We start from the raw sequence: 25,227 nt of genomic DNA, 5'->3' as shown, positions 1-25,227 counted from the left end.
GTCGGTGAAAAACCCCTTGGTGTCACTGCTGTGCTGCCCTGCAAGGACTGTGGGCAAGGATTGCTCCATCACAGGCACACCAAGCTCCAGAGAGGGACTATCAGTGCTCCCAGGACAGCCATACCCACAGTATCCCCAAACCACGCTGGGATGCTGAGATTTGCTCCAGTAATTCTTTATTGGGTGGAAGCATCTGCAGGCTCGGGGTGCAGTCCCAGCACTCGCACACACACGGTGCCCACAGGGAGCCCCTCGGGCACCGGGGCCACCCCAGCACATCCCTGCCCGGAGAGTCCCACTGCCACCTCGTGGGAAAGGGATGCATCACCTCTGCTCTGCAAACTCCTCCGGCCAGAGCCCGCAGGAACCTCCAGGAGCTGCCGTGCAGGGAGGAGGTCACACAGAGCAGAGGCAACACGAATTAATCCGATCGTTCCATGGAGGTCACACAGAGCAGAGGCAACACGAATTCATCTGATCGTTCCGTGGCTGTCTCCATCCCTGCTCCCCAGTGGAAAGGCTCCCTGCAACAGCCCAGAACCTGCTCCTGCACTCTGCTCTCACCAGGCTGATCCACAACAACCCCTGGATGTCCAGGGGTGGAGCTCAGGAGCTGAAATATTGGTCCCAAGCAGAAGAATCAGGGGTGAGGCAAACCCATGTATTCCCTTGTGCTCCCAAGTTAGCACCTGGTTAATAAAATAATGGTTCTGTTCATTTCTATCAGGATAGGCCACAGACAATGAAAACACTGCTCCACTGAGCAGTCAGAGAAATAAGGAGGCTACAAATCTCCCCCACAGAGGGAATGAAGCAGTGAGCAGCCTCTCATGGCTTTGAGAAATCAGCCTACAGCCACTTCCAAAAGAGGTCTGGAAACAAATCACTATTGCTGAAACTGCTGTGGGTGGAGAACATCCCACACCACAGACACAGAGAGGTTCTGCTCTCTGCTCCCCCCAGCCATGGAGCCTCCAGTTTGCACTGGTGTGGTGAGAGGGGAACCATCAACCCCTCTGGCCCTGCAGCATCTCCCTCCCTGCACCTCTGACCTGGCCAAAGAGCCACAGCACAGGCAGAGAGGAGGAAGGGACAGGGATGGGACACTGTGGGGTGCCATGCAGGGCCATGCTCCTGCTTTCAGGGCTGTTCTGACCCAGGCACTGGGTGGGCAACCTGAGCTCTGCCCTCCTGAGCTGCCAGCAAGGCTGAACCAGCTCTGACCCACAGCCAGTGAAGGAAAACAGTCTTAAAAGTCTATGTGCAGGGGAAGGTATCCCTGGGCCCCACACCAGGGCCAGAGGGGATTGACACTGTCCTTTGCTCAGCAAACCTGCAGTCTCCATGCCAGGGAGCCTCTCACAGCCCAGGAGCTCCAGGAAAGCAGCACTCAGGAAGCACCACACCTTTGACAGCCCCCTTGGGGCCTCTCACAGTCCTGCACAGCTCCAAGAACACAGCACTGAGGAAGGACCACACCTTTGATGGCTCTCTCTGGGCCACTGGGAAAAGGAACATGAAGCTCCTGAGCTTTACTCTTGTTTTTTCTGCTTCCATATTTTGGACAGGCGGAACTTGTTCTTCTTCCTCTCTGGCTCGTGGCTCTCAAGAGATCCATCTGCAGGAGAGGGAGCAGACACAGAGCAGGCTGAGACCCACAGCCCCAGTGAGCCCCAGGGCTACCCTGGAAGAGGAGAAAGGGTCCTTACCCAACCTCTGTATCATGTCTGCCAACATCTGGTCTTCCTCTTTCTCTCTGCAATGGAACAGCATGGCATTAGGAAACTTTCCTGTGCTCATGACCAGCTGGTAGATACCAAAGCCCATGAAAATACTGCTCTTATTCCCCACTAAGAAATTACCAAGCTCCACAGCATACCCTGAGAAGCTGCAGGAAAAAACCCAACAGTGAGAGTCTTAGACATGAGCAAATTCCATCTGGTTCCCTTGAAAGCAAGGGCCTGTGTGAGGATTTCCAGACCTTCTCCCAGCTGGCTGATGAATCATCAGAGTTCATGGAGTGGTGAGACACCAGCACACCCCAGGAGACGAGTGAAGCTGACACAGCAGCCCAGGGTGCTACAGAGAGCTCACTGCCATCAGGGACAGGCACACTGCTGTCACCACCTTGTCCTGGCAGCACCACAATCCACAAGCAGGAGCTGCTGCTCTGAGGTCAACAAATGGAGGCTGTTCTCAGCATCAGGAGGCACAAATCCTTGACACAGTTTTCCTTTGAACTTGGGAAGGATCCAGTTCTTGGCTACAGTTGTTCTTCCACTTGCTGCAGCAGACATTCCTGACTTCATGTCCCCAGATTGCTCCTGTATCTCCCATACTGCCTGCATCTCCAGCCTCTCCCTCCCCTCCCCTGCATTCCACATCTCCCAGCCCAGTTCTCACAGCAGCTTTAGCTTGAGAGAGAACAGGGCTGTGGTCCTGATCTCTTCCCAGCAGCTGCCAAGGATGCAAAGACAGCAGCATTCAGGACAAGATGTTGATGACAGGTGACCACCCACCTCTCGTGGAGCAGAACTACAGCCACCCATCCACCCCTACAGCCTGGGCAGCAGTGGAAACACAGCAGTGCTGGCTCTGAGCAGCCTCACCTGAGCCTGTCCTCATCCAGGCAATCCACAATGTTATTGCGGTCATTGACCGTGTTCAGGTACGACTCCAGCAGCTCCTTCTCCTGCTCCTTCTCCCTGGGAGTCTTCAGTTCCTCTGCACAAGACAAGGGAAGCCCATCTCACAGCTACAGGCAGTGCCTCCCCACTGTGGCTCCTGCCTCCACCCTAATTTTACAATCCTCACACTGAGGGGCACATCCTACACGCCCTCACCAAGCAGAGGTGGGCTGGGTGTCACAGGGAGTCTGCCCAGGGACACCCACAGTGCAACCCCTTCAGATCTGAAGGACATCCCAGGGCTGGCACACAGGTGGAGGCTCCCAGCAGGACTCCCAGTCCTTACCTGGTTTGCTCATGAGCCTTCGCAGCTCCATCTCAATGTTCCACTGCTGCTCCTCCAGGTGCTGCTGCTTCATCCTGGAAGGAATGACAGGAGTGATGGGTTACTGCCCTGCCATGCCCCAGGGCTGGACCCTTCTCCTCTCATGATAAAGCCTCATCTCTGTGCTGCCCACCACCTGAGCAGGGGCTGCTGGCTCAGGGGAAATCTTCCTCCATCACATTTCTGATGTTTCTCTCCTCACGAGCTCTTCACAGACCCTGGGTGCCCAAAGCCCACCAGCTAATGCATCAGGATGCTGGCAGCTCTCCCAGAGACACCCTCAACCCTTCTCATCCAAATGGCATAGGATTGTTTTGGGCTGCCACACTCTCTGTCCTTCACTGCCCACAGGGAGTGCACGAGCAGAGAGGAGAATTTCTGATTTACTCACTTGTACATCAGCTCTGATTCCTGTCTGAGCAGCAGCTGCTTCTCATGGATCAGTTTGAACCAATCCACCATAAGGGCATCCTCAGACTCATCTACAGAGGAGACAAAGGGCAAGAAGCTGCATCAGTTCAGCCCCCCTGGCTCAAGCACACAATCTCTTGGGGGAGAGCCTAGGGTGACTTATGTGAGCCCCAGGCAACCTCAAGTGAAAAAACAGGAAAAAACCCAACAGTTAGAGTCTTGGACATGAGCAAATTCCATCTGGTTCCCTTGAAAGCAAGGGCCTGTGTGGGGATTTCCAGAGCCCAAGTGAAAACAGGCAATCTTTGGAGCCCCAAGGGATGCAGGTCACTCCTTGTGGATTCAAGGAAGCTGCTTATGGATCCTCTGCTACAGGACTCCCAAAACTCTGATCCTCAGCCAAATTAACACAAGACCTTGCTCAAAAAATATTTATATTAATTTTGTAATAGATTGTATTTTGTAATATATATTACAAAACAGCCAGAGAAGGTTCAAAATTCCCCGGGCTTTATCTTTGTATATCAGGTACCTCTGGCAACCTGGTGACTCACATGAGCTCCTAAAAATGGAGCCCAGAGTGCCAGGGGTGGGACCTGAGCCCCACAGCTCCCCAGCAGGGCAGAGCTGGCACCAGGGCTCCTCACCTCCCTCACAGGCACGCAGCTGCTTCTCCAGATCCACTCCCTTCAATTCCAGCTCATCCAGCTGCTTCTCGATGGCACAAACCTTCTCCTGGATCTTCTCCTCAGGGAGGTAGTCTGGGCGCAGCTAGGGAATAAAAATGTAGGGCCAAATGCAGCTCAGGAGCCCTGAGACTGCCTGGTGAGGTCACCACAGAGATGGGAAAGGGCATAAGGAGCCCAGGTACAGAGCCACAGCCCGGGAGGGCCAGGCCAGCAGAGGGGCAGAGCTGCTCACAACAGGGCAGGGGCCACTGCAGGGCTGTGACAATTCTGCTGTCATTGGCCACTGCAGGGCTGTGACAATTCTGCTGTCAGTAGCACTGCAGGGCTGTGACACTTCTGCTGTCAGTGGTAACTCCCCCACACCTGTCAGCCTGCAGAAATTCTCCTTCCTTCTGTGGGGAATGCAATGTCTGCCATAGTTTTGTTTGGCTCTGATTCCAGCTCTGATTGTCTCCCTGCATGGAAGATAACCAGCAGCTTCTCTTGTTCTGCCCCACAGCCTTTCACCCTTTCCCTGGGTATCCCAACAAACCCTCCCACTAAGACAAACTTGGATATATCTGGACAAGCACTCCAGAAGGGTATTTAACCACCCCACCCATCTCCTCTTACACGTGGTTTCCAGCCATACCTTGGTTGGGGACACCACTTGAGGCTTCCCTTCGCTTTTTGGAACAGGGAGTTTAACTACAAGAGAAAAAAAATCACAACAACCTTTAAATAATTTTATGGTGTGGGACAGTGCCTGTCCCAGAGCACCAGAGCACAACAGGTCCCAGCTACCCAACAGAGGTCACAGATCATACACATGCATCCACATGACCAAAGTAAGAGACATCTCCTCACAGCCTGATTTACTCCTTGTGGCTTGTCCCTCAGGGTTTCAACGGCAGGGAATGGACAGTCACCTAATTCAGGTGTGACTTTGGAATTTCCACCCATGAATACTCACTTGCATGTTCATTCACTATCTTGTCAAAACCCAAAGATATTTGTTGTGGCAAACCCCATTCCTTATTAAGGTTCCAAAGGGCAGCACAGAAAGACAGGGTTACTGTCACAGCAAACACCAGGACACACTAAAAATGTCCCCCTAGTGCTCTTTTACAAAGGAGTACCAGTAAATACTGATGAAACAAAGATGGTCTAGGGGACCTCAGTGTAGATCTCAGGAAACTAAGGTTCAATTCCTTCCACAAAACACTTCCTAGGTGAGAAGTCCCCACGGCCCCACTACACAGCATTATTCAGGCTCTGGACACCTATTAAAATCAATCCTTAAGCAATGTGTATTTGTTCCACTGTGCCTCAGCTTCCTCTGCCCAACTGTGCTGCAAGGATAACTACAGAAGAGTGTGAGGTATTTGGATCCCCAAGGGGCTGGGCTGGATAATTACCACAGAGAGGGAACAGAGGCGTGAGTGGATGATGAGATAAGGGAGGAAAACTCTGCTATCAAAAGAGCAGGGCTGTAACAAAGGCAGCAGCGACGCAGGCTGAGCACACACAAGCAGAAAGGCAGGACAGACAGACATGGGGAGCCTCCTGAGAGTCTCTGGAGACTGAGGAAGAGCTCAAGGACAGCTCTCCAGCTGCCCATTGTGCTTTCTAGGAGTGCAAAGGCAGAAGATGCTGGATGTGGCTGTGCTGCTCCTGCACTGCTGGGCTCTGTCAGGGATCCCTTCCCTCTGGATGCTGCTGTTTGCTGCCTGTGCATTGCCTGCAACCCACACTTCTCTTAAAGATTCCGCCAAGAAGGACTTGTCCTGCCTTGAGCTGCCTGCCCAAACAACATTTCCCTCTCCCAGCCCAGTCCTGCACCTCTGGGCTCCTCCCAGGTGGGCTCTGCAGCACCTCCAAGCACGGCAGAGAGCTGCAGCCCTGATGGAGAGAAGGCCAGGGTCACTGCAGGGGGAGAGCCTGTAAAGTGACACCCTGGGACCAGCTCAGGATCTGATATCCCCTGATACCCTCGGGTTGTGGCCTGACAGACACAGGATGGGCTGGATGCCTGCCAGCAAGCTGGAAGTAGGACAGCTGGCAGGAAAAGCCTGGAGCCTCCTTTCTCAGCAGAAAACATCACCTACCACCAAAGAAAATGAATGATTACAGCAATGCTCACCATCCACAGCTCAACACCAGCCCGGGACTGAGGGCAGGAACAGCAGCTGACTGCTCACAGCTCTGAGTGCTGAGGAAAAATCCACAGAGAGGAGCAAGAGCTCTGTCCCTACCCCACAGCCTGCCCAGTGACAGCAGCAGGAACCAGCCTTTCAGCTGGGGAAAAGTGGGGGGACACTGCCAGGAACATTTCCCAATGGCCCTCCCCCATGGCAATCAATAACCTTTAGAAACACAGATATGAACCCAGCCTCCCTTATCTGAACAGCTCACTCACTTTTGGGAGAGACCGGAGCTGAACCCTGGGGCTGAGGCTGAGGGAAGAGGAGCTGGGAAGTTTTGGGAAAATGCTGGCAAAGGAGGCACAGCAAACTTTTAAAAAAGACAACACAACTGGAGACTGAATGTTTGGTAGCTGTCAAAGGTGGTGGAACCAGCTGACAAAAAATAAAGATGAGGCCATGGAGCCACCAGGATCCATCCTGGTTGCCCAAGACAAACTTCAGGGGCAGGACTGAGCCCTGCTGTGTGAAGCTTCTACTCCAGACAGGTAAGACACAGCAAGATGGGGCAAGGAAAAGGGAGACAAAGAAGCTGAGCAAACAGGACAGCAGCAAACATTAGGTTAGCTCCAGAAAATTTCCTCAGCATTGTGGTGGGATGCGTCAGAGCAAGGAAAACTTGGAGGAGAGGTGCACAGTAAAGCTATGGTTGAACAAACAGGAGTAAGAAACTGGATTAAGAGTAGGAAAAAACTGGTCAGGACATCTTTGAATATCAAAGAAACAGAAGCCTTGGCTCCTGCTCCTGTGGGTCCTGCCAGCTGGAGTCTCTGGATGACAATTCTCTGCATTCCTTTTATTTCCTAAAGCCACCCAGCTGAAGAAGAACAGAGACATCAACTAGATCCCAGTTCCCCAAATTAGGAGATGGTCCTCTTCATAGCACTTCATAAGTCCAAAGAATGACAGGGCAGTGACCTTGAAAAATTCCTATTTCAATTTCTTCCTTTCCCACTGAATTCTCTGGCCTTGCTGCTTCCTGCTCAGGCCAAGCTGGCTAATAAAAATCAATTACACAGACTCTGCCCCCATGACAGCAGCCAGAGGATCAGTCACAGAAAACTCTGGGACACATAACCCCCCCTGACCACTCAGGCTGTTCCCTGACAGTGCAGGGGAGAGGGTGACTTCAGTAGACAGAAGAGATCTTACATGTAGCAGTGCTTGTTTTCAACTGGTTGCCATCTTCCTCCTTCTTGGCAGACCCTCCAGGATCTTTCCAGTCTTGCTTTGCATTCTGACAGCTCCTGATAAGATCTGAGCTGGGAATCAACAACTTCTTCGTGAATCCACCAGATGAAGCTGGATTAAGAAGCACAGAGAAGTTTTGGGTAAGAAATTTCAATTTTATCTCATAAAAATCCCTTTAATGCCCAATGTCTCTGGCAGTCACCACTACCAAACTCCATTTCTAGTCCTAGTTCTCTCTTGATGATAATGAAGGGCATAAACCCAAAGTAAACAGGAAAAAAACACTCATTACAAGGCCAGAGTAAGAGGAGAATAAACATTTGGGAGGAGAATAAACAGCTGGGAACCATCACTAAGATTTCTCAACATTATACAATCATGCAAGAGAGGGTAAGTGGAATCTTGCAGGCTGTCTTGCAGAAAAGGGAACCCTATGGATACTGAGTCCTTCTCCTTGGGGAAGGATAGGAAGCCATCCATCAAAAATAAAGGCACCACAAGGCTAAAGCAGGTGCAGAGAGCAAAGATCCCTGAAAGCAAAGGCACATTCTCCACCAACAATCCTTGCAGTACAATGCCTGTCCCTTTCCTGATCAGCAAAACGAAGGCAAAGCTTTTATCCTTCATACCAGAGTCCTGCTTTGCTGGTGGGACAACTAATGGGCTTGGCTTTGGCTCCTTCTGTGCTGGGCTCCCTGCTCCCACCTGGCAGTTATCAGCAGGTTTCTTAGGGCCACCTTGGTCCCTGCAAAGAAAAAAGACAAAGATAGGAAAAATCCCTCTTGCAGAATGGTCCACAGGAAAAGTTCTGGCCATCCTGGTGTGGATCTGGTGTGGAAACCCGCCAGCTGCAAAGACACTCACTTGTTGGCCACAGGCTTCAACCGAGATCTCCACCCTTCTGGGCTCTCAGACTTGCTGTCAGCAACATTTGTGCTTCCTGAAGAAAAGAACATAGCAAGGGAAATAAAAATACACAAGAACAAAAGCATCCAATAAAAAGAAACAAGCCAGATTTGAGTCTCAGGAGAATCCTAGGAGATAAGGCATGCAGTGGGGCAGGTACTATGATGTTATTGCAGCAAAGCAGCACCAGCTCAACAAGTTTAACATGGGCAGATTCAGATACCATAGGGAGTAAGTAATCTAAGTGGCATTTTGTCACTTTCAGATCAATCACAGTTACAGAAATTCAGCTGCAGAGTACATGAACAGGCACATTCAACAGCAATACAACACAAACGGCTCAGATCTCAGAGACCAAAGGCTGGGGCAGGAAGAGACAAAAAAGTCACAGCTAACTGCAAACAGCCAGTTCTTCTGGCCCAAAAAAATACCAGCCACCTGAAAGTGCCTGGGACACTGGGAACCCCCAGATATCATCCCCTGGCCTACTGCTAAGTCACCATGATGGAAGCTTGGTACAAAACAGACAAGGAGGCTGGGTGACTTGCAACTGCAATAAAAAAACCAGCCCAAAGCTCTGGCAAGGTCTCCCACCTGGGAAACCCTAAGCCTTTGAAAGCCACCATGATCTCAATGTTTGATGACAGCAAGTACAACTTCAAACACCTGGAGATCCTCAGAGCAGTAGAATTCCCCATGCTAGAGGGAGCAGTTGCACAGGGACAGTGCACACAGGGAGAAAACACAGCTCAGAAAACACTCACAGACACAAAGGACAGAGTCATGGACACATTTGCTGCACTGGTCCAAGAGGAAGGCATAAAGTTGGAGTGCTGTGTCCAGGCAGAGCTGTGTGAATCATTCATCCTCACCTTTGATGCCTTTTGGCTCTGGCTTGTGCAAAGGCTCAGCAGGTTTGCTGGCAGCCTGGCTCTTGGGCACAGGGTCTGTGATCTTTTCCTGCTTTGGTGCTGGGTACCCTGTTTTGCTGGACTGTGGTTTTGGAGCTGGACTCTGAGAACTGGGGGGAGAAAACTTGCCACTGCAAAAAAGAACAACTTAATGAGTCTTTTTGAAAGGATGGACCTTTTTATTTGCCTCTGTTCCAATGATTTGTATGTGTCCCTCTACATGCCTTTAAAACTGAGCCACAAGAGCAGTCAGGACAAAGCAAAGAAAGGTGCAGAGGCTTCTCAAATTATCCCAAGGAACATCTTGGCAGTAAAAAGGGAAAGGGAAACAGTGCTTACCTGCCAGGTGCTGAGGAGCCAGTGGAACTGAGTCCTCCTGGCCTGCTTGGAGCAGTGCCTGATGCAGACAGAGCCTGTATAATATGGTTACGTGCCTGATCCTTCCCAGCAGTCACCCGACTGACCTCAGCAGTGCTTCTGGCAGGGGCAGCTTTATCAGGGCCCTGAGGAGACTGGACTTGTTTTTGAGTCTCAGGAGATTTATTGCTGGAGGACTCCAAAGAGCGAAAAAAGTTTTCTCGTGCTTGCTGTGTTTTTGTTGTGGAGGATGTCCAAGGAGGCTTTGCTGGGGTGCCTTCATGGGGATCTGATTTATTCCCCAACGAGGCACCTTTGCAGTCATCTGATTTATTTACAGCTGAGGAGGACCATGGAGTATTTACACTTTTGAAGCCAGAGCTTCCATAAGATGAAACAGATGGCTTGGTTGAATTAGTGAGGCCTTCCTGGCTGGGTTTCTTCAACACCTGCTCTGGTTTCTTGGGTTCTGCTGCTTTCTGGAACGCCCTGGCAGCAGCAGGGGCTGGGGCACTGTCAGGCTGTTTCCCAGTACTGTGGAGACCAGAGATCTGGACACTGTCTGGCTGCTGGTGGCTGGTGCAGATGAAGGTACCGGGCTCAGGCCCAGCTTTGTAGCTTCCAGGAAGAAGCAAGTTCCAACACTGCCTGCACCTGTGGATACAAAAATCTCAGGAAACATCCTCCAGAGTGCTGGGAAACACACAGCTGGGAGTGCAGGCACGACTCCACCACCCACAGGAGGGTGAAGGCACCACACTGGCAGTGAGCAGACCCTGTGTGCACACTCCTCAGGCACCAGAACAAGAGCTGTTGATAGCACAGCCTGAAGCAGGAGGGGTGTGGATGAAAACAAACCAGTTGAGACGGTTTCCCTTACACACAGGTCAACAGCAAGCCCAGATTGCCTCCACTCTGAATAAAATGTGCCACACCACTCTCTCCAGCCCCAAAGAACCAGGCTGGCCCTCTGTGAGCCCCAGGGCTGTGCCCCTGCCTTGAAGAGCTGCTGTACCTGAAGCAGTTCCTGTGATAGAGCTTCCCATCGACCAGGTAGCGCTGCACCAGGTGCACGTGCTTCCCACAGACCCCACAGCTGCTGCTGGGCACATTCCCACTCTCTGCCAGGACCCTCTTCTGTGGGGAGAAGCAGAGGGTGAGCAGACGAGAGCGTGGCACTGGGCACAGCTAGAAATCTCCCAAGAAGGTCAGTGTTTGGCCTGCACAGCCAGGACAGAGAAGTGACACCCAGGAAATTCCCTCTCCCTCCAATCCCTTGGTCACAGAAGTGGAACAGCCCTTGGAAGGACAGAGCATGGGGAATATGTTCCCACAAAACCAGAGAACCAGGGTGCCCTGTCTGCCTATAGGCAAAGGTCTCTGATTTAAATGAGCTGGGAAAGGGCTTCTACCCTGTTTTCATCTCTACTCTGTTTTGAAGCCATATCAAATAATTGGATCAATGTTTTCTAGCAAAAAAACCACTACATCCTGTAAAATCTCCATTCCCAATACCTAGGAACAGCACAGGTTCCATGTCCTAAGACATCCACATCCTGTTCAGGAAGTATCCAGGCTGATTGATGGTTTTCCAGTGACTCCCACCTCCATCTATGCCAGAATTAAATCACTCATACTGAACAGAAAATTTAGGAACTAAGTCCTTACCAGCAGGAGCTCTAAACCAGCCCAGTACTCTCCATCTCACTGGGCAGATTTAAGGTATAAAGAACACCCAAATCCACATTTCTTACTGTGGTGACTGGGGAGGTTTCCTTTGGCTTGGCTCTGGCTGGTGGGTGGGCAGGAGGCAGTTTTGGTGGCACTGGCTTGGGGGGCTCTGGAGCAGTTTTCTTCCCAGGATGCTGCTCTGGAGATTCAGAGGAAGGACGCTTGATTCCAGCCATGCCTCCAACTGGAAGAATGGAAGAAGGGAATATTTTTAAGGAAAACTCACAGGTTTAGGAATAATTTTAAAGTAAGAATACCCAGAGGTGCCTGATGGGTAACATGAAAAGCACACAAGGAGACACACACTTCCTTCATGAGCAGTTCTGTACTGGACTGAGGGGCAAGAGGCAACGAGTGAATTGTAACAACATTCTGAAACTGCTGATTTTTCTCTTCTCAGGGAATTTCATGAACAGAAATGCAAGAGGGAAGAAATGCAATCAGGGAATTTCATGAACAGAAATGCAAGAGGGCAGAAATGCAAATTGCCATCCATTGCTGGTGAGAACAAGACCTTGGGTTTTCAATTGCAGCCCATGGTTTGGCTGGAAATGATCCCAGCTGGAAGAGGCCCTGCTGGAACAGGCAGAGGAGTCATGGCTAAGGAGATGAAGGGTTTGCAAACAAAGGGTTTGCTTCATTCAAGTCCTTGTGCTCCAGATTTCCTACAGAGCCTGAACATTCACTGCTACAAGTGTCCCTCCCATACCCCAGCTGGGACTCCCACAGAGCAAACAGCCTTGTTGAATGTGGAAATGACCACTAAAAATGGGTAATTCTGCAAAGACTTGGAGGTGCCATGAAGATGCTGATGTGGAAACCAAGAGCTGCCACAAGCAGCCTGAAAATGCCCAATTCTCTTTTCTTTGCAGATGGAATAGAACCCCTCAAAATTCACTACAAGTGGAGAAAAGAGAATCTCCAGCACACTTCAGTCAAGCAGGGAATGGTGCCCTGTGCCCTGGGAAGTGCAGGGAACCTTCCCTGGGAAATAAGGCTTTGTGCAAAGTTTTTACAGACACAAACCCCAAGTGTCTCACGGGGATGTTATTCTTGCACCACTTCCTATTCTGAATGAGATGTCTCTGTGTTCCTTGTGGGATATTTGAGCCACAGCTCCACTTTCCAAGTGACACTTCAATGGCCACTCATCTGAAAAGAGATTATACCCTGCTCAGTAAACACAGAAAGGGCAGGGAGCAGAGAGGGAGCCCAGTTCCCAGCAGTCTGCCTCAAGAAAGCCAAGTTTCCAAATAAACACCCAGCACTCCCAGTGCAGGGAGCAGGGCACAGTTAAACATCACACAGCTCAGGCTCAGACTGCCCCTCACTCCCCAATGTGCCATTCACTGAATTCCCAAAGCCCAGCACAAAGATGGGTGGCTTCAACTCTGCTCATCCACGAGAGCATGGCCTCACTAAAGCCCTGTCTGCTCTCCCTGCCTGCCCTCCTGTGTCCTGCTTGCTTCAGGAACCCATCTGAAGGGCACGGCTGTGCGTCTGCGACTCCGCTCCGTGTCAGAGGGCACATTCCTCATTTTCAGACATTCCCATTCACCCCAGCAACAGGAATGCAACCCAAGTGTTTTGAGGGACACTTGTGGGAGTATAAAAATGTGCTGTGCTTGATGATGTTGCAGATAAATGCAGGGAGGAGGGGGCAAAGACCCCAGCCTGACCCAGGTTCTCACCACTTGGCATGAACATGACAGAATTTGTTTGATTTCAATCAGAACAGTTTTAAAATAAGAAATAAAAAATGAAGAGGGAGAGAGAAGAAGTTGTGGAGGGAGAGAAAAAGCATGCTCAAATGTGTAAAGAGGTGGAGAAGTAGGAAGAGTTTAAGCATTAAAGGCAGTTCTGAGTGAATTGTGCTTTCTTTCCAAGATGTAGGACATTTTCAATATATATCTCTCCATTTACATTCACCTTAACCACTTAAGTCATTCATGTCCCACTTTAGAAAGTTTCCTCTGGAGGAACCTGTAAAATTGGTTTATTATATTACCTCATTTCATGTGAGCTTAAAGCCAAATATAAACCAAGACTACAAAAATGCTCCTGTGAGCTCAGCTAAACTCTCCACTACATGAATATAACGCCTTGGCAGCTCTGTTTTATGTTTGACAGAATTTCTATCACAATTATGTCAGTTAGGGTGATAATTTTCTTCTCCTTCCTTCCATCAGTGCTGCTGTGCTGTACAAGCCCTACCACTGATGCTGTCACATTGGCACAGCCTCACAGACAAGCTCAGCCTTGCTCTGCTCCATGCTCTCACCAGCCCTCAGGCATGGCAAAGACTGCAACAGGGGTGGAGGTGCTCAGGAATGGAAAGCTGAGGTGGGGACGATGGAGAGGAACCTTCAGTGCTCCCCTCTGGCTGGACCACAAGAAATTTTAAACTGCATTTTAAATTTTAAGGTAGAGTTTCAAAGACAAGACACGGCCCTGTACCCTATTCCAAAAGCACTGGTGCAACTGTAGGCTGGTGTGCAAAGAGTTCAGATCCCCACAGTGAAACAGTTCTGGTACTAAGAAGGCCTCTGTGCAGTTTATTTTGCTTTTTCCAAGCTTGTCAGGAGGAAATGCAGCCCTGATGCAGCCTTGAAATGAAGCCCTGATGCTTCCCAGCCCTCCAGGGAATATGGTACTTACTAGGAGACCGTCCATGGAAGTAGTTATAATACTGGGAAACATAGGTGAGGATGCTCAGCCTGTCTGGTACCTTCAGAGCAACCATATCCTCTGCATCCAGCAAGGCTGGGATCCCCAGCTCCTCCTCTGCCACCCGAAATGCCTGCAGAAAGGGAAAAAGAAAATAAAAATAAAAATAAAAAGAGAGGGGTCTTATCCATGGCAGGCAGCAGAGCTGCTCGTCATCATAGGTAAAAAAGTGCACTGCAAACAGCCCCACTCAAATAAAAACAACTCTACTGGGGAACAGCTGCACCAGTTTAACTCCTACATCATAGGAACCAACGGAGTCATGGCTTCCAGCCACTGCCTTGAGAAACCCAGGCAAGGAGCCAAAAATCTGGCCTGGCAAGCTGGCCATAGCTCAGTGCTCAGTAACTCACCTGGGCTTGCCTTGCTCTTCCTGCAGCCTGCCTGTGTGTGTGAGTGCACAGCTGCAGAGAGCCAGGCTGGCAGAAGGGGATGTGCCAGGCCAGGCTGGCAGAGCTGCTTCCAGGCTCCCAGCCCAAGCTGAGCTCTCCCCAATTAACGGTGGGCTGGTAGGTGCTTGCAGGCAGCTTTCATCTCTGAGTGCTGGGCTAAAGTTTCCAGCCTCCTACTGCCTGCCCTTCTCCATCTGAAAATTGGGCTGCAGGAGGGACCCTGCTCTCCCAGAGCAGAAAGGGGGAGAAGAGGTGTAATGCAGAAAAATTCCTGATACAGAGCTGCCTTCCAGTTTAACTGTTTCCGTGCTGCCTAACATGTATTTGGGGTAGATATTCCTCTTTGTGGTGTCCTCTGCTTTGAAACTGCAGAGGACACCAGGAAGAGGTGTTAAAGGAGGCAAAAGCTATTTTCTCTTGCCTCTGAAAAAAGTCTTTAATAGAATACAAAAAAACTGCAACACCCCAGCTCAGTTTAAAGCTTTCACTAAGAACCTTCTCCAGCCTTGTTCCTTCCCAACTTATGGGAAAAAAATCCTTTTTCTCCCCCTTTGGAGCATCCCTGTTGAAATGCCAATACAGCAAAGGAAACAGCACTTGTAGGAGCAGAGGCACAAGGAAAGCTACTGCTAAAGTCCACAGTGAAAGGGTTAAAAAAAACCCCTTGAATATATTAAACCCCTCCGCATCTGACCTCTGGCACGGACACACACAGTGTTGGTGTACAAGCCAACCATTCCTGCTTAGAAGAAACAAACAGCCACTATTTTTCAGCAAGATAATTACCCTTTTTTTCCATTGGGTATCCCAGTAAAAATGCAACAGAGCTGACATTAAAAACGCTTTCAGCCAGTTACCACCGGCTGTGTCACCCCAGCTGCCAGCCCAGCCTGGCACTTTCCTGTCTTGCAAACTGGTACTTAATGCATTCCTTGGAGTGCTCCCCACTGCACAACTGGTCTGACCAGTCCAGTTTTCTTGCTGGACATTGGTGGTGTGATGCTTAGTGGGGACATAGGTCGTGCCACCTCCTGCCACGGGTGACAGCGGGCACAGAACACGAGCCAGGGGCTGCTGGACCACAGAGAGGAGGATGTTCTGTGCTCCCACCTGCTCTGGGCAGAGCCAAATGCAGAGAGCACCATCAGGACATGGTGTCCCCTGTGCCTGCAGCACCCTCGTGTTCCTGGGAGCTGCTCTTGCCTGGAGACCCAACAGGATCAGCACCTAAAGGACCCAGTCACCTCCTGCTCTGCCTGCCTGCCCAGGCTGCCCTTTCAAGGACCAATGTCACAGACATCTTTTATGAAAAATCCTTTCTTTAGGGTTTTTCCTCCTGAGAAGCTGAGAGGCTTCAAGAACAAAATGTAAGCAATGGTTATCTGCTGCTGTGGAATGCAACAGGTAGATCTTTGATTAGCCCATGTTGGATGTTTCTAATTAATGGCCAATCACAGCTCAGCTGGCTTGGACAGAGAGTCAAGCCACAAACTTTTGTTATCATTCTTTCTTATTCTATTCTTAGCCAGCTTTCTGATGGAATCCTTTCTTCTATTCTTTTAGTATAGTTTTAATGTAATATATAATAAAATAATAAATCAAGCCTTCTGAAACATGAAGTCAGATCCTCGTCTCTTCCCTCATCCAAGAACCCCTGTGACCACCATCACAGACCAGCATGTTGTTTTTGCATCATGGTTTTCATCTGTGCAGCTCCAAGGGTTTTCCAGGGGAGGAAAGTGCCACTGCTGTCATGCCCATGCAAAATGGGAAAGTGATATGCTTGAGGCCACCTGAGCTGCCTGGCACAGGCTCCACCTGCTACACCACACCACCCTCCACCAGCACTGACTCCAGGCCTCTAGAAACTTTCCTCCTCTTTATATATTTTTGAAATCTCTAGCAAAAAAAGTGCCACCAAGTGAAATTTTTCACGGGTTTGGGGTTGGTCTTGTGGCACTTGAGAAATGACAAATTCTTCCTTATAGATGACCTTATATGGCCAACTGCAGCTCAAACAAGGCTTTTTTACATGCACAATGCATGCAGCCCTTGAAAATAAGCCTCTGATGAGTAAGGCATCAAGGAGGGTCTGGAAAATAGCAGAGCAATAATTTGGGGAGAAATCAGCAAATCTTTGTATCCCAAGGACAGGCAGAGCAAGCCAGGATGGAGAGAAGCCCAAGGGAGGCCAGCCCAGGAGCACAGAGAGGTGGAGGGACAGTCCCACAGACAGCACAGCCAGGACAGCAGGACACCAGCAGGGAAAGGACAACACAGACAAGGCAGCCCACAGCAGGTGGAGTAAGGAAGAGAGAGCAAAACAAGGGACATAAAAGAAACTCAGAAAGGGGGAGGAGGGGGGGACACACAGACTGCAACAAAGGAGGGGAGCAACTCTTTATGAGAAGCACAAAGAAGCTTTTCATGAATGAAAGCAGCAGAGGCAGCTCTCAGAGCTCATTTCCCAGACACAAGCAGAAACCATCAGCCCAGCTGGACAAGGAGCAACACTCAGGGATCCTCAGCACTCCAGCCAAGATTCCACGGAGAAGAGGCCCCAACTCCTGCCAAACAGCAACCCTCCAGGGCAAAATACACAGTCTGAACCTGAGGAGAGGAACACACAGGACTGAGCCCCAGAGTGTCACCAACTCCCCACAGGCTCCAGCCCAGCCCGGGCACTCAGGGTCTGTGATGGACACGCCAGGGATGAAGGCAGCAGGAGCTAAGGAGCATGAGGGGACAGGTTTGGCTCTCCCAGAGGCAAGAAGCACTTCAGCCTGAGAGTGTGTCACTGCTCCAGCCCAGACAGGGGTAAGCTGCCATGGTTTGCTCATATCCCAAGCTCCTGTCAAGCAGCCATGAAGCTGCATGGAGCAACGCCAGGGGAAGAGAAGGGTTATAATTCACTGCCTCTCCTTTTGCAATGGAGAGAGGGAGAGGAAAATCCCTCCTTGGATCACTAAGACCATGCTAGAATCCAGTGCAGGAGGGGGCTGGCCTGCCTAACTTCTATTTTCTTCATGGAAAGAACATGAGAAACTCCAACACCAGGCTGAAGTGTCCAGGCAGCACCCAGACAGGTTTTAGGATGTATCCACCTTGATCCCCTGCAGCAGGAAGGAACAGAATTGGGAGGACACTCCCTTGTGCTTCCCCTCTCACACCAGCTTTTCCCCAGCTCCTGCTCCACCCCTCAGGAGCATCACACACTCAACATGCCCATGTTTTGAGCTCTGTCTGAGCTCCTGCTGCCACGGGACACACTGGGAACAGGCATCACTGTGTGAGCTAAGAAGAGTGAACAGCCTGAAGGTGCTTTCAAGCAGGACATTGCTGTCCTGAGGAGGAGGCTGGAAGGTGCAGAATAAGGCAAAAGACTGGAACACAGCACAATGGGCACACTGTGTCTGCAGGGTTTCTGTTGCTAAATCACATGAGCAAAGTGCCACGTCCCAGACTAGACCAAAAGTAAACATTAGAAGTCACTTACCAGCTTGTTGTTCTCATACACATTTTCTTTTCTGAGGGAGTCGAAGTTTCTGAAATACAGAAAGAGGAAAAATCTCAGGTTGGTGATGTAGAGTGAACTGCTCCAGTTCCAGCTCTGGCTCAGGGGACAGAGCATCCCATCCACCCCTGGACAGCTCCAGAGAGGGCAGCGTGGCAGATCCCACCTGAGATCAGACCTGCTGCACCCAGGACAGGGATGTGCAGCAGGCACAGCACCTGCCCACAGGCAGCACCAGACAATTCTGGCACATCTGCCTTTGCTGGCTCCCACAGCTGCCTGTGGACAGGACATGTTGGTGCAAAAACATCCCAGGCACATTGAGGGGTTCTGCTGAGACAGCCAGGAGCAACCTCTAATTCATGGGGTGGTTTCTTGGCCCCCAGAAAAGCCTTGCTGCCCTGTCACAGACATCTTTTTATGAAAAATCCTTTCCTTCGGATTTTTCCTCCTAAGAAGTTGAGAGGCCTCAGGTACAAAATGTAAAGAATGGTTATCTGCTGCTGTGGAATGCAACGGGTGGATCTGTGATTGGTCTCATAGAGTTGTTTCTAATTAATGGCCAACCACAGTGAGCTGGCTTGGACTCTCTGTCCGAGACAGAAGCTTTTGTTATCATTCTTTCTTTTCTATTCTTAGCTAGCCTTCTGATGAAACCTTTTCTTCTATTCTTTTAGTACAGTTTTAATGTAATATATATCATAAAATAATAAATCAAGCCTTCTGAAACATGGAGTCAGATCCTCATCTCTTCCCTCAACCTGAGACCCCTGTGAACACTGTCACAGTTCCCTCCCACCTCAAAGAGACACACCAACACCTGCTGGCCAGGTATGAACACTGTCACCCCAAAAGTACTTTCCATGCTCTTCTCCTGCCTTGAAATTTGTCTCCACACAGAGAGAGCTCAGCTCCAAGGAGGTCTCTCATGGAGCCCTCACACACTGCACATATCACATGCTTTTCCAACACACCCATATCCTCTGATCTCAGAAGCTCCTGGGTCCAGCAGCACACATGAGTTCTGGCTTCAAATCTTCTTTTTTCCCTCTGGCAGAACTCCACAAAAGCAGCACCAGGGATATGCCTGGGAAAACCTCTGCCCACACCATACTGCATCTGATAACACCAAAGCTGCCAGTAAAAATTTTAGCCTGCTTTCCCTAGGGCTGTAACTTTTGATTCGTGCTCATAATCAGCAACTGAAAAGGAAGTGACAATTACTGTTCACAAATCCAAGCCAAAGTCAACAGCTCCTTTCTGCTGTCTCCAGACATCACTTCCCTCTTCACCTCTCCCCAGATTTGCTTTCCCTCTGCCTGGTCCAACCCAGATCCACACTCCCTGACTGTGCTGGGAGCTGAGACCCTGGGATGTGCTGGGACAGGGATGGGATTGCAGAGTTTGTGCTGCTGCAATTGGAGCCCTCTGGCAGTGCCCCCTCAGCCACAGCAGAGCGTGTCCCCTGCTGAGGAAACAGCACCATCAGCTTTGTTAGAAACTGGCTGCCACTTGCTAAGCAGGGAACACAAAACTGGATCCTGGCAGGCAGCCCTGCTCTGCAACACTGCTTCCTCCTGCCCAGGCAGGCTGGCAGGGTCAATCCCTCTCTGATAACACCGTTTCACCTTCCAATCCTTGTGTCTGCTGATACCTGAGAGGGGAATTCTCACTGACAAACAGAAAACAGCACCAACTTTGCATTCCTTGTACGTAGCACCTTTATATCTGATGTGGACCCACCTCCTTAGCCTATCCCTCTCCCGTGGGATGAGCCAGGGTAGCTCTGAGAGCAAAGCTGGCTCACAGCACCCTATTCATGAGAGAAACACATGATCTGTAATCGCAGCGGGGGAACTTTTTCCACTGCTTGTAACAGCAAGGAGGCAGCCAGGTCCTTTATCTGCTCAGCACAGAAAGGGGAGCATTACATCATAAATAAGAGAGGAACCTTACACAGCCCGGCTCATCGTGCCAATGCCTCCTCCCTGCTTCCCACATCTGGCATTGCTGTGTGGGACAGGGACAGAAGGAATGGCAGATAAAACCCTGAGGTTAAACTCCCCCAAGCAGTAAAGACAAGGCACATCCCACCTCTAAACCACAGAGTCCTTCCTGTGCACAGTCAAAGGGAATTGCAGAGGTTTCTCTTCAAGCAGTGCTCCTGCCCAAAGATTTCCCTTCCCTGAGACAATAGATTAAAAAGCAACAAAAATAATAATGTGCCAAAAAAGTCTCAGTGGAACAATAGATACAACCATCCTTGGGTTAATTCAGGCCAGAAAATTGGTTTTTTTAAAGACCCAGCTGAAGGAGGTGATATCAGTTCTTTGCCTCACTCCCTGTTCTGCTCCCAAACAATCTCTGTAGCATGGAAATGCAGCAAAACACTGCAAGAACAAAGAGCAGCTCCAGTTCCTTGGTCATTCTGACTTGTGAGACACTGGAATTATTATTTATTGTCAGTCAGTGCCTTAGCCACACTCAACACTGTTTGCTGTGGTGGTGCGTGCACTCCCTGGCATGCAGCAGAGACCTACAAACCCCAATCTTTTGATTGTGATGTCTCAAATCCCCTTCTGCTCCTCAAAAGAAAGTGCAAACAACCAGGTTATTTGGTCATTTCAAGAGTCCCCTGACCTCTCAGCATCATTCTTTCCTGGCTAGTCAGGTGAACTGCTTACATCTAATATTTCTTTTGGAAATTGATCTTGCTGGTGCATCTCCTATCTTGGAATATCAAAGCTCTCTGGACCAATGTAATCCTAAGACAGCAAAGGTAATACAAACAGAGAAGTAGGAGTTCTCCACTGAGAAAACACAGGCAACTGAATTAATTGGAAAATGTGAAAAATATAAATGCGACCCAAGAGAGGCCTCCAGTGTTGGAAACAAATCAGAGTGGAGTGCACAAGCAGAGGAATAGTTTTATTCCTGTTTTAAAACAGGGGAAGTTTTTAGCTCTGAAAAAAAAAAATCCTTCCCTTAGCAAATAAGAGGCTGAGCATTTCCCATGCCCACAAATCTGTGACCACCCCCTGCTCCAGCTGCACAGACCCAGCACTCACAAACATGCCACAGTCCTCTGCAAGCACATGTGCCTCCACAGGAGGAATCTCTGCTGCTGCAAGCACCAACTTGATTGGAAACTTGACCTTGGAACAGACTGAGCAAAAAAAAAAAACAAATCCCAGAGCCTCAATGGCACCAAAAAAGTTTCTTCTTTTAGGCAACTTTGTGTTACTTTCTCTACAGACAGTAAGATGTGCAGTGAAAAGGATCACTGTAAAGAGTGAGGCACCCTTTGCCAGCTCCCAGCCTTGGAGAGGAGCTCAAACCCAGCCTGCTTTGCTGGGAACAGGAGCTCTCAGCTGTGCTCTTTCTGGAGATGCAAAGCTGGGACAAGGCTGGCAATTCCAGGAGGGAGATGCCCCCCATGTGCCCATCCTCCTCTGAGGAATGCCTGCCCCACTCTGCCATGCTCCTGCTGGCAAGCGACAGAATGCTGCCAAAATGAACCCCCAGCCATGCTCCCCTGCCTATGCCTGTCACACAAACCACAAACCCACCGAGCCAAGGCAGCTCTGCCTCAGCCCAGCCTGCTGCTGACAGCCCATCCCCAGCCTGACCCCATCCTGCCCTGCTGAGCTGCTCCTGACCTGGAAATGCTGCAGGGGGAAGGAGCACTGCTGCTGCTCAGCTGCCAAGGGGGATTTCACCACCAGCCCATTCCCAGAACACCAGCCTGGGAAAGAGCAAGATACTGGATGAAGAGAAGGATCCTAATCAAAACCTTTCCTCGACATCTGGCATTAATATCTGAGTGAGCATGCACAGCTCCCCTGCCTCTTTAACTCATTCATCAGGACAAGGGCACTAAAATCCTGGCTGAAGCTTGCACAACCTTCACCACCACATGTGGCAGCTGCTAACCTCAGCTCCTACCATGAGGTTTCATGTTCCTCTGACAAGAGATGTCCCCAGGCTCTACAACCACCCCAGAAAATGGGCTGCAGCCTGCCTGAAACAGTGTGTGTGCCCAGCTCGGACTGACTCCGAAACACTCTTTATCTGGGACAAAAAAAGTGGATTTCCATGGTAATTCAGCATGGATCTTCACTCCCCCAAGCATCCTTGCCTGAGTGGGAAGTGAGTGGGAAATGCATTTCTAATTTTACACAGCTTGCCGTGTTCACTGGTAACACACAAGCCAACATTGGCCAAGTTTGAGAGGAGTTATCATATTTTCCATATGTTTTCCAGCAAGAAAACAGGAAGGAAGGAGAGACCCACACCAGCCTGCCCTCTGAGCCACATACTTCACAAGAGAAGCTCATGTTTATGTCCATGTTTTGAGCTTGAAGTTTTCCTGGTAATTTTTCAGGCTTCTTCAGGAGAAATCCCCTGCACTCAGCCCAAGAATGTCATTTGTGTAAAACAAGACAGAAAACACGCTGTTGCAAAACTGATGCTGTGACTGACTCATGTTCTGCAAGTAATCTGTGCAGCAGAGCTGCTGCAAACTCACCAAGAGCTCCAAACACCCCTTTCTAGTTTTACTTTTATTCTGGTGTTTTTAATCTTTAACTATAATCCTTGGTAGAAGCAAGGACAGGGGCCCAGGATGGACCCCTGGGAAGGAGAAATCACAGTCACACATGCACCCAGCTGCACTTCTCCACCTTTGTGCCTTGCACCAGGAACACTCAGAGAAGCTTTTTGGGATAAATGGAGAACCTGCACAAGTATTCTGCCCCAGGATCTGACACATGGCACCTGGCAAGCCTGGCCACCCACCACCCAAAAGCACCATTTCCTTCCAGCAGGACTTTGCCCAGTCAGTAGTACACGTGGTGCATTGCTGAATTACAGCACTGACACGGATGAAGGAGGTGACAAATAAAGGCTTCTCTTACTTTAACCTTCAGGCAGCCCTTGCTCAGCTGGTCTGAGGCAGAAAGAGCTTCTGTGATGTCCCAAATCAAGTCAGGCAGAATGTCCACCATAAAGGAAAATGAATGGCAACAGAGAGATGCCTCAAGGAACATCTTCCCTCTCCAGCACAGGAAAATTTATTTAAGAGATGTCTATCCACAACCCTTTTTGCACAGTTCAAGGATTATAAACAACTCACTAAACTGGGCAACAGGATTATTCCAGCTCTCCCATCGCTGTGCTCCGGATGGGCCAGCTGCAGGAAGCAGTCACAGCCCCTCCACAAGAACACCTCAACCCTCCTGCCCCCGTGTTTTGTGTTTTTGTGACTGTGAATCAAAGGAAGGAAAGGAAATATTTGGAGTCACATGGACATGACAACATGTCAGGAAGTCATTCATGGCAACACCACGGTGACAGAGCAAGCACTGGGACAACAAAGGGTGCCTGGAGCTCCTGAACCAACCTCTGCTGCCCAAGCCTGCTCCAGCTTCTGGCACGTTTCAAGGTAACAGAGGAGAGAAAACAAGGGTTCTTTTCTTGGGTTCAAGCAGAAGCAAGACATCTGCAAGAGGGATGGCTGCACACAAACCCATGTGGCAGGCTGTGCTGGGAGCATGAAGAAAAAGGGAGAAGATGTAGGACAGGAGGAAAACTGCAGTGCAGACCACCCAATCTGTTCTTCACCCAGCTGGGCACATCTGATCAGGAGAGACCTAATGTTTAAATCAACACTCCTGGGCACTCTTTCCCTTGCCTTCATCTTCCCCCTCAATCCCACTATCTCAAAGAGCCCAGAAGAAAAAATTAATCAAACTCAAAGAACCCCAGCTATGAAGCAGGATCTATGACTCCCTTTGGCCATTCACCTTCTCATATGCCAACATTTGGGCAGGGACAGCTCAAAACCCACAGGGCACCAGAAATGGCCCCAGCAAGGCACAAAAAGCACTTAAGCTCCCACAGACAGAGCTCTAGATGGGAAAAACAAGGATGTGCAGGAATCCAGTGGCTGTGGGGCCCTGCCCTTTTACTGCATTTTGTTTAAATAGCCCTTGCCTCATGACTTGTGAGCACTGTGCTGCTGTTGGGCTGAGCAAGGAGAGCCCAGCCAGAGCAAACACAACAGCAAAGAAGGAAATGCTGCCCCAAAGATCAGTGCCTGAACTTGTTCTGCAACAGAAAGGACGCATTTGGAACATTTATAATCCGGCTACTGAGGGAAGAAAAGGGAAAAAGGAAAAATGTATGGAAAAAACCAGCACGTAGGCTGGAGAGCAGAGCTTTTCTCTTGGAGATTCTCAGCGTGGGTGTGAGCAGAATGCTGCTGGTGAGGGCAAGAGCCCAAGGAAGGTGGAAGACCAGGGTCCACAGCTCAATGGATGGCAGGACAGCCACAGCCATCCACAACTTGTAGGATGGCGGGATGGCCACACCCTGGAGAGGGTTCTTGAGTGGATGGAGAACCTGGGGTCTGCAGCTCAATGGACAGCAGGTGGGCACAGCACATCAACAGCTCGATGGATGGTGGGATGGGCACACCTCAGTGGATGGAGGGATGGGCACAGCACATGCACAGCTTGAAGGATGGAGGGATGGGCACAGCCCAGCATGGGATCTTTGGGGACAGAAGACACGGGGTCCGCAGCTCGATGGGCACAGCCCAGCATGGGTTCTTTGGGGATAGAGGACACGGGGTCTGCAGCTCGATGGACGGCAGGATGGACACAGCACATGCACAGCTCGATGGACGGAGGGACGGGCAAAGCCCAGCGAGGGTTCCGGGGGGATGGAGGACACGGGGTCCGCGGCCCAGCGCGGGTGCCGAGCCGGAGCGGGGCGTCCCTCGATGCCCGGCACGGTACTCACATGAGGTCGGGGCGGTGTCGGTGCAGGATGGCGCAGAAGGCGAGCCCGTCGCGGAACGAGGTGGTCATGTTGGTGATGCTGACATCGCGGTAGCCCTCGCACTGCTGGCGGCACCACAGCTGCAGGTTCTGGATGGCCGCCATGGCCCGCGGGGCGCCGCAGGGCCTGGCGGGGCCGGGCAGGCCCGGGACGGGCCGGGCAGGGCCGGGACCCTCCGCGCCGCGCCGTGCCCAGCCCGGGCCGAGCAGCCCGCGGGTGGCGGCCGGACCGGCGGCGGGAGGCGGGGAAAGGGGCGGCTCTCAGGCGGCTCTGGGGCGGTTCAGGGGCGGGGAAGCGGCGGGGAAGGCACCGCCTCGCCTCGGGGAGCGGGCAGCGGCATCCCCGGCACACGGGGGCCCG

The 25,227-nt window shown here is 50.7% G+C and overlaps 1 protein-coding gene across 1 annotated transcript; it reads right to left on the bottom strand.

Moving 5' to 3' along the window:
* Positions 1-1,095: 1,095 nt before the first annotated feature.
* On the bottom strand, positions 1,096-24,978 carry MICALL2 (MICAL like 2). The gene is made up of 17 exons (XM_058035435.1): positions 24,829-24,978; positions 18,007-18,055; positions 14,050-14,191; positions 11,415-11,575; positions 10,676-10,797; positions 9,643-10,314; positions 9,265-9,434; positions 8,351-8,426; positions 8,116-8,231; positions 7,448-7,597; positions 4,744-4,799; positions 4,071-4,194; positions 3,404-3,494; positions 2,974-3,047; positions 2,610-2,724; positions 1,710-1,756; positions 1,096-1,618 (listed from the first exon to the last, which is right to left on the bottom strand). The coding sequence occupies exons 1-17, from the start codon at positions 24,969-24,971 to the stop codon at positions 1,533-1,535; spliced, it is 2,394 nt and encodes a 797-aa protein (XP_057891418.1). The 5' UTR covers positions 24,972-24,978; the 3' UTR covers positions 1,096-1,532.
* Between the last annotated feature and the right edge of the window lie 249 nt (positions 24,979-25,227).

The sequence above is a fragment of the Melospiza georgiana genome, chromosome 16, assembly GCF_028018845.1.
Source record: "Melospiza georgiana isolate bMelGeo1 chromosome 16, bMelGeo1.pri, whole genome shotgun sequence".
Taxonomy (NCBI): domain Eukaryota; kingdom Metazoa; phylum Chordata; class Aves; order Passeriformes; family Passerellidae; genus Melospiza; species Melospiza georgiana.
This window is presented reverse-complemented; position numbering and strand designations above follow the sequence as displayed.

Bases quoted from the DNA above. Each gene is read 5' to 3' on its own strand.
- MICALL2 (XM_058035435.1), bottom strand. From the start codon at position 24,971: ATGGCGGCCATCCAGAACCTGCAGCTGTGGTGCCGCCAGCAGTGCGAG. The intron at 4,195-4,743 runs GTATGGCTGGAA...TTTATTCCCTAG, and splicing joins AAGTGGTGTCCCCAACCAAG to CTGCGCCCAGACTACCTCCC. The intron at 3,495-4,070 runs GTGAGGAGCCCT...TCTCCTCTGTAG, and splicing joins GCTGCGTGCCTGTGAGGGAG to ATGAGTCTGAGGATGCCCTT.